This window comes from Chiloscyllium punctatum, chromosome 11 (assembly GCF_047496795.1).
Source record: "Chiloscyllium punctatum isolate Juve2018m chromosome 11, sChiPun1.3, whole genome shotgun sequence".
In the NCBI taxonomy this organism is placed as follows: domain Eukaryota; kingdom Metazoa; phylum Chordata; class Chondrichthyes; order Orectolobiformes; family Hemiscylliidae; genus Chiloscyllium; species Chiloscyllium punctatum.
In genome coordinates this window covers 59162648-59178439 of record NC_092749.1, presented here as the reverse complement: position 1 = coordinate 59178439, position 15792 = coordinate 59162648, and the positions used below count along the sequence as shown (strand labels likewise).

Sequence of the window (15792 nt, the reverse complement as noted above, 5' to 3'; positions counted from 1 at the left end):
ACCACCACACACACATCAAGACAGTTACAGACAAACAAATACCATTGGTTATTCGGGTGGTTTTGGGCCCGGAATTGAGATTGGTATCAGAATCCGACTTGTGTTTGGATAGTGGATCTTATCTGAATAACTGCACTGAATTGTGGGCACATGTTGAACCTTCTGAGGCAGCTCACCAGATTATTTTGGGCCAGGTCAGATGGCAGTCATTAGCTTGTAGTTTATGGTGCAGAAAGAAAACACAGGCTGACTCTGGCCAGTAGTAACTTGCTGTAGAAAGTTGCTGTCCAAAGCAGCACTCCTGGTTTTGCATTAAGGTATCAAATCATGAGCATGTGTGCACAGTTTGTAACTGTTTAAAAATTGGGATGTGGCAATAAATCATTTGCATATACAAGGTGCCCAATGCCTGTTTTAAGTGGCCAGTGGGACTTGTGGAATATTACCAAGAAAATATGGCACTGAACATAATTCAGATGCTCTTGCTAAGCTGGTCACCAGCCCCTGAAATTGAATGTATCTGCCACTGCTTTGTTCATGAACAGTGAGTGAAATACAATCCAATTTCACTCTCCTTTACCTCACCCTACTGTTTGTTTTCTTCTGGGACATTTCAGGTATCTACAATTAATAACCTGACCTTCGAATTGATCGGAAAATCTGTAATTTTACATGTTTCTGAATATGAGAGCTGAATGTATCCATAACTCAAAATAATTTCCGCACGCCGTCAAGCTGGGTAAACTACAGAGGACTTAAATGTATAACACTATGCTTGGGTCATCCAAAATTGCAATAGATAATTAATTTGTCGTTGCAGACGGAGGAAGCCAATGGCTGCTGAAGTCACTGACAGGTGTTTTAGCAAGAAATTTAGATGAAGTATGCACTAATTAATTTATAGTATAACCTGCCAGTGTAGACTCGGAACTGTACATCAAATAAAGCAGCCCAGGATTGCACAATGCAGTGATAGCCACCACATAAAGTTAGTTCAGTCTATTGGATTACTGGTGAGTGACACCAATAGCGTGAGTTCAATTCCCACCGACTTTATGAGGTGTTTATGAAAGACTTGCTCATCCCTTCCTTCGCCTGAGACGTGGTAACCCTCAACGTTAAACTGCCACTAGTTGTCTGTCTGTAATGAGGGAGCAGCCCTGGTAAGACTATGTCATTGAATAAAGTAGTCATGGACCGTTTCAAGAGAGTTCCTGGCCGTTAATGGTGTTCAAAGGGGAAAAGGAAGCTGTGGACTTGTAAAGTGCATTTTACAGCCACTGGATGCCTCAAGACCTTTCTAGCCAAGGAAGTTCATGTTATTTGAGGATGAAACATTAGTTCGGGGTCCGCCTTTCTTCAAAAGAATACCTTGAGATCTTTTTATATCCAGCTGGGAATCCCCAGTTAAACGTTTCATTTGAGAAACAACACGTCCAGTATTCGCCACAGTTTAGCGTTTAGCCCTGGAGTAGAATGTGCAGCTTGTAACCTTCTGAAGCAGAAGTGTTACCCACTGAACCACTCCTGATAGCTTGCAAACGGTACCTTAGAATCCAGGAAGACAAAGGAACCAATGAATCGTTACTGCTAAATCTTTCTTGAATTTGTTACCCCACCTGCAGGTCAGTTTTAAAAATCAAAAGTTTTTTTTTGGTTTGGCATGTCAATGTTAGCTGACCTTACATTATTGTGGAAGTGGATTGTGATTGTGTCGGTGTGACTAAGTCTGAAGCAACATTAGCTCCAAGTTCGGTTGCTCGGGGGGGGGGGGGGGGGGGGAGCGGAAATGTTCAATCTTTACACCAGATTGAAGCCCACCCTAAGGTGTCCTCCTGCAAGTATCACTTCGCTACCTGGACGCCATTAAATGTACAACAGTTGTGGGTGAGGAGTTCTTTATGGTGCATTCCACTGTTTATTTCGTGGAGGTGCTGGAATGGTTCTCATTCCTTTCCGTGGTGGCACAGACGGTACAGCGAGAGAGCTTTCCGACGTGGCGGGGTATGTGTGAGTGTGTCTGTGAGGGAGAGGGCAGAGAGACGTAGAGAGGGAAAGATTCAGAGATTCGCTTGTGAGCTGCTGCTGCTGCTGTTCCCGCAGCGTCGGTGCTGGTTCGCTTCGAGAGAAACGCCCGTGTGACGCGCTCGGCTCAGCAAGCGGCTGAGAAAGCGAGCTGGAGCCGGGGGGGTGGGGGTTGGGGGGGGGGGGGGTGGGGGGGGAGGTGGGGGTTGGTGGTGGAGAGAGCCTGCTGTCCTGCAAATGTAAACAGAGATGGGAGAACCAAGCAGCAGAAAGACCACGGCAGAGCCAGGGAAACATTTCAATGTGATCCCATCTCACAGTTAAAAGCCCACAGCCATCTGTAACGACCAGGGAATGTACTGCAGGTAAAAAAAAAACTCCATGTTTAAATCGGATGCAATGCTACACAGACTCTGGCCCTGACAGATACGGGCATAGCGGTGCACAGATGCTGTAGGTATAAAACGACATGTACAGTGCTCTGGTGAAGGCGGTGTTCGACACACGCTTTTATGCACCGGACACAGTGATTCGATCTCTATCTGTGTACCTGCTTTTCGCTGATCTGGAGGCTACTGATTTCCTTGAATAGGCAGTTGGGGTTTATTCAGCGTCTGAGCAAGGTTTCTCTGTCGATAACATGTAAAGTGTTTGCCTGTGTGTATGGGATGAGGGAGATGCTGCCGTCTCTTCATGTGATGAGCTGGTAACCCTTCAGAAAGGCTGGCACGGGATTTGTATGTATGATTTGTGTAATTACAAGATAATTCCCCTTTGATCTGAGATAGCAGGGAAAGGATCGCCTGGTAATGAACGTGACACTGAGTGGAATGTTTTTGACATGTTTCGACCGTGCTTTTCCTCACTGTTCGTACGAGGCATGTTTCTTTTTTGTGTGTGACGGGGTTAGGATTGAAATACAGGAATTAACTACAGATGAGTGAAATGCCGAGTATACAGTTGGTTTGGGGGGGAGTGGGCAGGGAGGTGAGGAGGTAAGGCTATCATATTTCGTTTGAATTTACTGACAGATTAACGGCTCATCTCAAATTCGCTGTGAAGAATATTATAAAACGCCCTCCACCCCCCCCCCCCTTACGGTGCATGAATGTTAAATAGTTCCGGCTTCCCTTTCCATTCAGACAAAACAGAGAGTAGGATAATCATTATCCTGTGAGCAAACTCCCATTCTGATGTCCAGAGGTCCAGATGATTTGTAAAGATGTATTTTACATAACGGTATCTTCGTTTTATTTCTCTGAGTGTAAAATTCCTTCCCCATACATGTGAATTTCATAAAGCCCGGCGATCCAGTCAGAGGTCTGTGCCACATTTAGATCCCCTTTGGCTGTTTTCACACTTCATGTTATAGTTTACTCATGTTCAGTTTAGGACTGAAAACAGTCAAAATACGAGCTGTCCCCAGGTAAGTAATTCAGTAAATGGTGCCCCTTGAATTTAGTATTACCGGAGTGCCCCAGTGTTGAGTAAAGATCGATCTGAGCTGACTGAGTTGGGATGCGCCTCCTCCTCCCTCGGTGAAGATTATAACCCACTACAGCACAGTAATATTCACTGCTGGGATTTTTTTTAAAAACGTTAATTAGATGTAGAGGTTCAATACAGTTCGATAAACCGTTACACATACGTGTTGTAACTTGAAAATTAAACAGCGGTTTGTGATAAAAAAAAAGCTTTTGTGTTGGATATGGGGTGTAGGAAATATTTTTAGACTGTTTTCGAATGGTCAGACGTACGTTTGGCTTAATAATATCGGGACCTTACAAGCAAATCACGAAACAGTTAACAATTATAAATATGCAACTTTCGTCCAATCTTGCTCTGTGGTTATGTCGTATCAAAGACATAACTAATATCTGCGTTTAATCGGAACGATGAATGCAGATAATCACGGTGTTTGAAAATCTGCACCCTTTGTTAACATTGATATGTTTCCCCAGCATGATACCCCTTTCCAAACTGTTCCTAACAGGTTGTACCATAGCGGCTGCTTTTACAACATCTTAGTTTTCCGATGATGTTTCACCAATGTAGTCAGGATCTTCCAAGTAATAAAGTCAAGGTTACCAAAAGCAGTGCTCATGAATAAATAGCTATGCTTAGATGCACTTTTAGTGAGAATACAATGATGTATTGTCAACTTCCTCCTTACTTCTGTCTGTGAATTTTAAAATATGAATAATGACAAACTGAGCAGTATCACTTATATCTCCAGTGTAGCAAAAACAAGAGTGCATTTAAATTTGCTGACGTTAATAATTTAAGCCACTATCTCCTTTTTGATAATATTATGCAGTAATGTAAGGCACAAAGAAAGGTATTTCTTAATTTAAGTGCCTTCTGCATCACAAAATTCTGTTCCTTTCTTTCAATAACTGTCAAAAAATTATGATGTATACCTTTATCAACCAATGTAAGAACCAATTGTTTCATTGAACAAGAAGAGATTAAAGATTATTTTAATGGCTACCAGTTAAATAAGATTGACATCTAGGAATAGACAAGTAATTGAAAGAAGTGGCTTCCATGTTGGATTTTTTTTTGCCTGAGTCGTTTTATGACTTGAGCAATTAATTATTCTGTATCAATAAATAAGAGTGTAAAGTTTCTAATGCATTCATTACTGCATAGGCTGTGGATTATGATTTATTTCAGTAACAAGCATTTGCAGGGAGATGTTCATGCATATTATTGTAAGATGGTTTTAAACTGAGCTGGGGTCATATTATTATTTATTGCTTTCATTCCTTGCAGATTGCGAGTTGTGTTGAAGCTGCTGTAAATGCCGGGATCACAGTTTGGCCCTGAAAGGAAGACTTGCTGACAGGCTTTGCATGTCAAGCAGCTGCTGAGCTACTTGATGGTTTATGATTTTTCAGCACCACTGGGAAGCAGGCAGCCCAGGAAGCCACGAATGATGACTCAGAGTGTCTGTTTTAACATGATGGCATGATTCTGAGGATCTGTGCTTGGAATCTGTCACACAGAGCAATTTTGGTATTTTAATGGGATCACTGACGGGAAGTATAAAGCAAAACTGGAGAAAGTCACCTGTCAGATCCAAATGTGGATGAGTTCATTTTCCAGAGAAAATCTAAACAGCAGTTATTTTCTGAGCTGGAGCTACAAAAAAAAACTGTGTAGTCTGATTGACTAAGCAAAATCCACTGTGGATATGGGCCACTGATACAATTTGTTCTGCTGACTCACCATAATTAATACCTAACCTAAAAGACTGCCATCAGTATTTTGCTGGAGAAACCAACTTGTTGGATTCACGAAGGGAAACATTTTTTTGACACACAGCATATCTATAAAACGTGTGAGACTTTTTTTGTTACAAATTATTTTGCAATCTGTATATTATTCAATATCACACTGCACTTACAAAGATGGCTGTTGTCATCAAGAAGAAAGGTCATTTGCTTTGGTTTGGCTTGCTTTTTGGATGCCTTGTTAACCTTGGGGTCAGTTTAGAATTTACTGGAGCTGCAGGACAGTGGGCAAGGTTCCCAAAGTGGAATGCATGCTGTGAAAGTGAGATGAGTTTTAATATGAAGACCAACATTTCCAGTAGTCTACTGGTTTACTTTGATGATGAAGGATTCTGTGATTTTCTAGAACTTCTAATTGTTGATGGATACCTTCAACTTCGCTTTTCAATTTTCTGTGCTGAACCAGCTGTTCTACAGTCAGATACTAAAGTGAATGATAGTATTTGGCACACTGTAGTTATTCAGAGGAATTTCAGGAAGACAACACTAATAGTAGACAAAGAGATCAAAACAGTTGAAGTGAAGTCAAAGAGACGAGACATGACAGTTTTTAGCAAATTGTACATTGGTGGAATTCCACCAGAATTTCATTCATCAGTGCTATCGTTAACATCAACATCAGTAGGAAGTCAAGAACCATTCCAGGGATTAATAACTGACCTCAAGGTTGGAAATGGGACTACGACACTTATTGATGGTCAAGGAATCAAGATGGATGAAAACTATCTTTGCACAAATCATAGTCTATGCTTAAATGGAGGAACCTGCTCTGTTGTACAGGAGAAGGCAATTTGTGATTGTTCCCACACTGGATTTCAAGGAAAAGACTGCAGTGAAGGTAAGATGACTACAAGTCTTTTTGCATTAATTTTTAAAAATTCTTCCATCTTTTGGTAGTAGGAGAACGATGATCCAATAACTTGAGATTAAACGGAGACAAAATCCTTTATATCCATTACAATTCTCTTGGTTTGTTCACTGACATCTTCTAATATATGCCCATTTTAACTTAATTCCCTTTATTTCAAGGTCATACAACTGACACCATGAACTCTTTCTTTTATTTTGTATCATCAAACACTCAAAAGCCTCTCTAATATTTCTACTTAAATCTAGATCATAAATGTAAAAATGACATTTTCTAAAGTAAAGTATTCAAATGCCAACAGCACAATAAAGGAGAAACAAATATGAATAATGAATTAAAACACTAACTGATTCAAATTGGTGCAAGAAGTTTCAAGTGCTAGCTTTATTTCTAAATGTCCACTTTCAGTTCTGCAAGTTTGGTTAATTCCCACTCACGTATGTAAGAACTAGGGGTGGAATTTAATACCGTCTCTCATAGCAAGTTTGGTGGCAAGAAGGGATTTAATCAGATGGGAAGGTACCACACGGTGAATCCCTGCCTTCCCACAACTGCTCTCAATAATTCTGAGGCTTCATCCTGCCACGGTTAGTTTTCACACAGTAGTGGGTGAGGACACATACATGGGAAACCTGAAAAGCTTCCAGTGCCAATCTTTCAGGGGCATCCCTTTAAATTTCTCCATTAAATGCTTCTCTGGAAATTCTATTAAAATAATGTTAAACTGTTGGAATTTTAAAAATGTTAATATTACAAATGAATTTTAAAAATATTAATTGCATGATTAATTTTTATCATGTCACTATCTTACACAATATAGATTATGAATATGTCCGTGGCCAATTCTTTAAAATTTAATATGCGTCTTTCTCAGATTTTCTATGATTTTTAGAATTAGCAGAATTATAATTGAAAACAATAAACAGTCCACTAAATTCACAAAATTGTTACATGTTCTGCTTTCATTTATGGGTCATTTATAGATTTAAGATTCTTGGTAGTGAAACACTGACAAAATTGATTTAATAAATTAAGATATCCTTTTAACTTTTCTTGTCTGCTACTGTCATTCCTTTTATGTGCGGGGAAGATGAATTTACAATGTGTAATAATTTATTTCTGTGGGTCGAGTTCATTAATACTCATGCTAACTCCCCCTACAGATTTATTTTTAATGCTAAAATTTAGGATTATTAATTACTCTTTCTCACTTGCATGCAGCAGTTCATTTGATGGCTAGTAGTTTTATGGGCCTTTGGTAATTACTTAGTGTTATGAAAGAAGGCAAACTACATGAAAGATTGTCTCTAATTTTGCCTATTTCAAACTGAAGCCATGCTGTTGGATGCACATATTGCCACGGTCAGGTCTAAAAGGTCAATGTTTTTCAGTGTATGCATTTTCGTTTTGTCCAGATGCACAATGTAATGAGTTTTCAATGATTGTTAGTGAATGTGCAAAATACATAATGTTATTGTTGTTTTCTTTGATGAAAATATCACATTGACTATCTTCTCAAAAAACAAAGGAACGTTTCTGCAGTGCAATGTATTGTATGACACATGCAGTTTCCAACACCAAAAAGGTTAGGGTTGCTGAACCTAAAAACACAACACAAAGCACATTTTTCCCATCAACTATTGCCTTTCTATTAAAGGAAAAGTATCGTGGCAATAACCTTTCACTCATAAATATATATTGCCTGAATATATTATTTAATTGAATATGTTGTCTGCAGTTCTTCACTAATATTATACATAGGAAACCAATACCATTTTGAGAGATTGTCATGATAATTTCCACGTAATAATTTTGCCCATTTCATATGGGCTAATTCTTACATGTTTTTATCTGAGAAACAAAGTGGCTATGTCAAAATATTCTTTCTATGTGTTACAGAAACATACATTTCACAAATTTTTTTTGAAATTCATTTAATTCTGCCATTGATTCTAAGGGATTGAAATTTTTTGAAAAATTGGTCGATTGCATGTTCCTGCTAAAATTAATAAATTACAATAGAACTAACCATTATACCCGCCTCAGAGTTGTTCATTGAGTTGCAACTTGAAGAATTTTGCAATAAATATGAGTAAAATTGAAATGAAAGTGAAATACCTCAAGTCTTGCTAATGCTGAGTTCTGACTCGCATGCTGAAAATGGTTGGAAATAGGCTACCAACCAGTTCGAACATTTTGAAAATTTTGACTTTTTCTTGTAGTTTCCCATTAATCAGTCTGGAATATTTTCTTTCATAATCAGAATCTAATCATTGTTTTCAAATACAACAAAAATATAAATAATGAACAACATGATGTACATTAATCATTGTATTATCGGGAGAAAAATGACATTCGACCAATAAAGCCATACAGATTGAGGAATGTAAAACTGAGATCAAAGAGAAAATAATTATGGAAACTACAATGCAATGTTACAATGATTCTAACATAACAAGCAGAGTGAGACTGTATAAAAACACAGCAAGGTAATGCGTGCAATACAGCTGTAAGTTAAATAATTTATTGGTGGCAGAATAAGATGCTAGAAAGTACAATAACAAATAAAGCAATGGAACTCAGACGAAGATGCTATGATAATTTTAATGGAAAATGAAAACAGATAATTACAAGTTCAGTAAAAGGAAAGTCAGAAGCTAAACAGCCTTGAGTACAACAGTAATGCTAGTACAGTATGGACAGTTTTATAAATTTGCACTCATACAATTGCAGTTGCATGGCTTTACACAGTTATTAAATACAGTAGCTGTCAGATACAGCAATGTAGAATAAACTGATGCACTGTCTATGTTGCAATTCACTCTCATCACTATTTTGGTGAAAGAAATAAATCTTGTTTGACAAGTTCACTGACATTTCTTCTACCCTGAAGTAAAATGTTCCACTTTTTCAATTTCCTTCCACTCTGAGGAACATATGCGAGTTTCTCATTAATTACTTTAAGAATTGAATATTAACTTTTATTCGCACTTTTTGCAGATTTTCATTAATATATTCCTATTTGTATAGGCACTCAAAAGCACAAAGTATGAAAGAATAGTCTATTGGCAATTTTTACTTAGATTGTACCACTTTTTAAAACTCATATCTGTTTTTAACTAGAACTAGAAAAGTCAAAAATTCCACCCCAAGACTTTGAATACACCTGAAGCCAGGGAAGTGAATAAATGTTAGATTAAAAATAAATCTGGTATTTCAAAAGTATTCACCCATTTGAATTTTTATTCCAAAAGTCATCTTTCTTTATGCAACATTTGCCTTACTTTGTACACAGATTCCTGTCATGCAGCAAAGTATTTTGGAAGCAAAGGTTTTTGATACTTATGGTATGCCCATGTGCTCACATTTGCATTTATGAGGAAAATAAGTTCATAACTGGGTAGCAAATATTCCTTATGTTAATATAATCATGGTTGGATTAACCTTTGCCTTGAGTTGCTGGAAAGAATTTTGGGATCCTTAATGTTCTGTAGGTTCTCTGTGGGGAAAGTTTTGAATGCTTGAAATGTAAGATCCAAATATTTATTAGGTGCATTGTGTCAAGCAGTTAGCTGCTTGCTGTTGCCTGTGTATTATTTTACTTAGCTTGGCAAAACTTTATTGGTTACAATATGGACTATAGGATTATTTTGAGGACAATAACCAACTCACCTAAGGGTAAGATTCAATTTGCCATTTTTTACCTCTATTGACAATTCGTATAGATTGTGCATCTAATTGTGGGATGAATTTGAAAACCATATTTATTTGGCTTCCTTGGATTGTATTTTCTGCACTGGTTCTAACTTCCCTGTAATGCTTGTGCTGATTGTTAATTGAAAGGAAGAATACCAATTAATTTTTAATTTTGTGTGTGATGAATACAGGAGCTTAGTTATTGATTATTTGCCCCATGATCCTCCTCCATTTTTTATTTAGTATTATGATAGAGGAAATATATATTAATGAGTTTAACCTTTAATCATTTCTCATGCCTGGGCTGAACTTAGTAACTGCTATCTTTGTGTCATGTTTGGCAGATGTAATTGTGAGGCGAGATGAAGTGGAAATTTAATGCATAACTGATTTGTTGGTTGTAGAGCAAATTGCAAATGGGGGTGTACAGAAGTGCAATTAGCAGTTTAACACCGAGAGGATGTGTTGTTTTCATGATTCCCTAAAGTGTGAAACTGGTTGTGGAAAAAAAAGAATGACTTATATTCATCAAAAAAGAAGGAAATACCTTTTGAAAGAAAATTAAAATATTTCAGAAATATAAAACTTGGAATGAGTAAGCAAATTTTGATGTTTTGTTTAGTTACAAACTCAAGTCTTCAGTCAGATACTGTGAAAGTCTAAGTTACATATTTTGGTTTGACAAAGGATTCACTAGAAATATTGACTGTAATGGACAATAGTTGCTTATCATTCTGCATTTTCTGGATATTCTGCTTATTAGAAAATCTGATTAAATGGTTAGATGTAGCATGTAGAGACCTTGACACAACTGGAGGTTTCAGAAAACCTTGGATGACATGAGTCATTTAGTAATGTTGCAGAGGATTGTTATTTATACATGACAATAGAAAACACTTGGAAATTGAAAGACAAATAAATCATCATATGAGTCAGACTAAGCTGTGACAATATGGTTTCATTGGCATTTTCACAATGTTACTTTCTTTTGGATTTTGTTTTAAAATTCTCAATTGAACAAATTATTTATTTTCTTGTTTAGCTGTGATCATGGCTCTGAAAAAAACAGAATCGGTTATATCGTTTATCATGACATAATAATATTTTCAAGTGATTATTCTGACTTTGCAGTTAGAAATGGTTGTATTGTGAATATTTGTTTCCTGGATCAAGTAAGCGTATAGCCATATGACCCATGATGTTACATGAATGTTTGAAATGAACAAATATTCCCCATTTGTATCCAAATATACAACAGTGACATAAATAAATGACATTATAGGGCAGTAAAAATATATTCCAAAATTTAAATATTATTAACTACCAATGCAAACACTGGTTTGCAGCAATGCCATCCAAATTTGGTGTGTTATGAATTATTCCCTTTCATATCTTTGGCTCCTTTAAATATAAAAAAAGTTCAACCATTTAATAATTTGTTGAATCATTTGTCTTTCTTAGGTACTTGGTAGTATGGTTATATTGGAAATATGCCATAAATCAAAATAATGCTACAAATGATAGAAAGGTTGAAGAGCATGATTTTAGTGAAATTGTAGATTATGTGTGCATAAGGAAAATAATAACTTCTGATGTGTGACATGAATGATAAAATTGTTCCAATTCATGTGAAATGATTTTGTTTTCAGATGTATCTTGTAATAATACCACAGCAGTCAGATGCATTTACGGAGACATTCAATGAGATTCCATTTTTAAATAAATATGTTATTCAGGAAAAATGCTGGTGTTTTAATGTAGTACATCTCTCGGCAGTGTTGTCTTCACCAAGAAAATAAAAAGAAATGTTTTGACTTCATAAATGAAATTATAAATGCGACTATTAACATTGGAATCACTTGTAAGACGAACCTTTGACAGAGGATAATGTAAATCTTCACACAAGTTTTATTGTCTTATAAATATGTTTTTGGACTGTATGTGTCAGAAAAAGAATTGACATAACAGCTACTATAATGCGTGACCCTGGTAAATACTTTGTAGAACATATGAAATAGACAAATGTGATATATTAGGTAAGTCTATTAGTTAATCTTTTGTACTGTTACTCATACAGAAGTAAGATGTCAACCAAAAGATCACAAATGTACTCATTGAAGTGTTGTGAGTATTTAATAAATAGGCTACAGGCAACCTCCTCAAACTGAAATTGAAATGACAGGAAGAATGGAAGAATGAGATGAAATAGAGCCATAAAGTCATATTGTACAGAAACAAACCCCTTGGCCCAACAAGTCCACACTGACCATATTCTCAAAATATTAAACAAGAATATATTTCAGGCAATTAATTCACTGATGGCCTGCAGAAATTGAAGGACAATAATGCATCAGGCTTGAATACACTTCACCACAGGACTGTTAAATATGTGGCAAGTAATAACAGTTATGCTCTCCCTATTTACCTTCCGGGATCATTAGAATCAGGAATAATGCCTGAGCTTTGGGGAAAAAAGAGCTAAATGACCAAATGGGTGATATGGGGATTATTATGTCAACAAATCAACCTCTCTTTTAGGTTGACTCATGGAAGGAATCTTGATGCAGCAATATTGATTCACTGAGAGAGTATTTATGGCAGAATCCAATTGAACCATCCAGAATAGGTGTGATAATAGGGCAGGAATGTTGGGGTGTTACAGGAAGAATCAAAGTAGACGTACCTACACCATTTCCAGTTTGGAAAGCGTAACAAGTTATGTTGGGAATGGGAAAGGCTTGAAGCAGTAATGAAGGTTCATTAATGAGGCTTTGTGACCAGTTATGCCTGAACCCACCAGAACTCAAAGGCATTTAAGAGATTTAATTGGACTGGCACATTTCTCCCATGGCTATGCCTGCCACCTAGTGAGGATCAGGTTCTGTTGAGTAGGATTTCAACCAGAATTCAATCAGAATTCAAGATGTCTTTTTCTTATGATGGAGTTATTGACTGAACATCCATACAGCTCACATCCTACCAGACCTCTGTGTGCTACCTATTCCACTTTCATATTTATATTATCATTTATCAATTAACCTCAGTCAGCAGCTTAACACTTGGTAGAGATTCCTCGTTAACCAGTGCTCTGGCCTAATTGAGGAAACTGTGATTGAAACGTTGGTGGGAGGTGACACTGCAAACCACTCTCTGCCCTTTTCTCTGACTGCCCCTACTGCTGCATTCTTAGATCCAAAGAAGAACATCAGAATGTGCGTGGGACCATTCCAGTTAATCACCATTTAGACTTAGTCTGGTTTAAATTGTCCACTTTAATGTTTATGATTTGGAGATGCCGGTGTTGGACTGGGGTGTACAAAGTTAAAAATCACACAACACCAGGTTATAGTCCAACAGGTTTAATTGGAAGCACACTAGCTTTCGGAGTGACGCTCCTTCATCAGGTGATAGTGGACCGTAACACAGAATTTATAGCAAAAATTTGCAGTGTGATGTAATTGAAATTATACATTGAAAAATTGATTGTCTGTTAAGCCTTTCATCTGTTAGAATACAGTGATAGTTTCACTTCTTTCATGTGTAAATCACAAAACCTTTTTTTAAAAGTTGCATTCTCAGGTTAGCTGTTAACAATGGTGATAGCTAGACAATATGTTGAAGGTTTTGGCCCCCTGTGTTCTCTGTCTATGCCATGATGTTTAGATTGATTCTAATCTAAAAAGTGAGATAACAGAGTTTTACATAAATTCATGCAATTTTTGTGCTCAGAATTCTACATGAATGTATTCAGTTTTTGAGCAAAGTACAATGTAACTCTGCAAGTACAAATTCACCCCATAAAATATATGTGTGCATGTGGGTCTTTGTCTGTGTGTGTGTGTGTGTGTGTGTCTGGTGTGGGGGTTGTGAGTGTGAGAAAGTGTGTGTGTGTGTGTGTGTGTAGTGAGTGCAGAGTGTCTTAAGTCTGTGAGGGGTGCGTGTGGGTGACTGTGTGTAACTGTGTCCATGTGTATATGAGAGTGTGTGTGTGTGTGTGTAGGAATATCTGTGTGTGTGCGTGTGTAGTGCAGTAGTGATCACCTGTAATGTGACATGAACCCAAGGTCCCAGTTGACCGAAGGTCACTTTTTAGATTAGAATCAATCTAAACATCATGGCATAGACAGAGAACACAGGGGGCCAACACCTTCAACATATTGTCTAGCTATCACCATTGCTAACTGCTAACCCGAGAATGCAACTTTAAAAAAAAGGTTTTGTGATTTACACATGAAAGAAGTGAAACTATCACTGTATTCTAACAGATGAAAGGCTTAACAGACAATCAATTTTTCAATGTATAATTTCAATTACATCACACTGTAAATTTTTGCTATAAATTCTGTATTACGATCGAGCCCTCCACTATCACCTGATGAAGGAGTGTCGCTCCAAAAACTAGTGTGCTTCCAATTAAACCAGTTGGACTATAACCTGGTGTTGTGTGATTTTTCACTTTAATGTTGGTCAGTTAATCGGGCCTGTTTCATTTTAAGGTTATTTTCCATCAAGTTTGATACAGTACAATCCATCAGTACAATCTGGAGTGGCCTCTGCTACTCCCTGATCCTTAGCCTCCTTGCAGCTTTCTGATTAATGGTTTCTGCCATTATATCATCCTCCGTCTTGCTGCTTACCTTCTGGTGAGATGTGGAGCGAGCAAGATCAGTCATGAGATGAACAGGCAGTGAGAAGAACCTAAGTGGAAAGTAAATTTATTTCTTTTATGTTTATAAGTTAATTTTGTATTTGACATAATTTAATTTACCAATATAGGAGTTTAATGATATAAAGTATTTAAGTTTAAAAAAAAAGTTTTAAACTTTTTTACTGATGAGGTAGGTCTGACAGAATTGAACAACAGATTTCAAATTTGTTTGAATAGGATGTTGTGATTTGCATAAAATTGTCTTTCTTAAAGTTGCAGTTTTCAGAAGCACAACTTTAAGCGGGGATTTGCTGTATAGCTAACAGCTACTCATTGGCATTGGCGAGCAGTTTTCATGAGATTCATGATCCCTGTCTCCAGTGTCCTAAATCATGTGGGACATCTAATGCTGGTGAGTTAAGTAGATGACAGCATTTAAATTGCATTGGGCCAGCAACACAGAAATGGTACAAGGTTTCCATTGGTTCTACAGCCAGTTGGGGTTCCTGTATTTCAGAAACACACTCCCAGTCGTGTATTGCAACATGGAGTCACTGTGGATTTATAGAATGAAGATCTTACCTCAGAGGTTTTTATTAGTGAAACTTTTTCGAAGGACCTTATTAAGAGCAAAGTTTGGTGTCTGTGATGCAGTCAGATTCAGCAATTCTTTTAAAACTGTGATGTGACAGACAATATATTAATATGTAAGAAGCCACATAAAGAGAGCCAAAGCTTTGAAGGTTGATTGATTGATGAGAAATGTTGTAAGGCCCATGTATTAGTGGATTTATTGTCACAACAAAGTTTAATCAATAGTTTTAAGGTTTATTCAGTGAAGTCCAAGTAAACCAAAGTAAGATAAATTTAATCTAAGAAGATAAAGTTAAGGCATGGCAGGTCAGTTCAGTCAAGCGAAATGCATGTCCTGTACATTAGAAATTGTGGATGCTCTTGGTGACCCAGATAATCAAATGTGCAGGAAATGGCACCAACTGAAGAAATTTGAAATCTGGTTTTCAAACTTAAGGGTGATTTGTGTCACCTTGGCCCAAGTATGAGGCCAAGAGCTAAGTAGATAACACATTCAGCGAGACAGTGACACTGCGAGCTAGGAGTAGGGAAGCAAAAAGATAATGATTGCCAGGAAGTCTGACAGAACCAGACAGGTACTGCAGGAGTCCCCTGAGGGCCCGCTCGTAAATTGTTTTTCATTTTAGATGTTAGTTGCTTGGGAGAGTGCAGTCAGAGCCAACTTT

General features: G+C 37.2%; 1 protein-coding gene across 30 annotated transcripts in view; it reads left to right on the top strand.

Annotated features, from left to right (window-relative positions):
- Positions 1-15792, top strand: part of nrxn1a (neurexin 1a) — a 1866202-nt gene that overhangs the window by 104893 nt on the left and 1745517 nt on the right. For 24 of the 30 annotated variants that reach the window (XM_072580889.1, XM_072580883.1, XM_072580894.1 and 21 more), the window contains exons 1-2: positions 2236-2390; positions 4801-6159. In XM_072580889.1, coding sequence (XP_072436990.1) covers positions 5439-6159 — 721 coding nt within the window. In that variant the 5' untranslated portion in view covers positions 2236-2390; positions 4801-5438. Of the gene's footprint in view, positions 1-1457; positions 1626-1884; positions 2005-2235; positions 2391-2663; positions 2763-4800; positions 6160-15792 lie in introns of those variants that run through there. The other 6 variants (XM_072580867.1, XM_072580862.1, XM_072580863.1 and 3 more) reach the window with 4 other exon arrangements.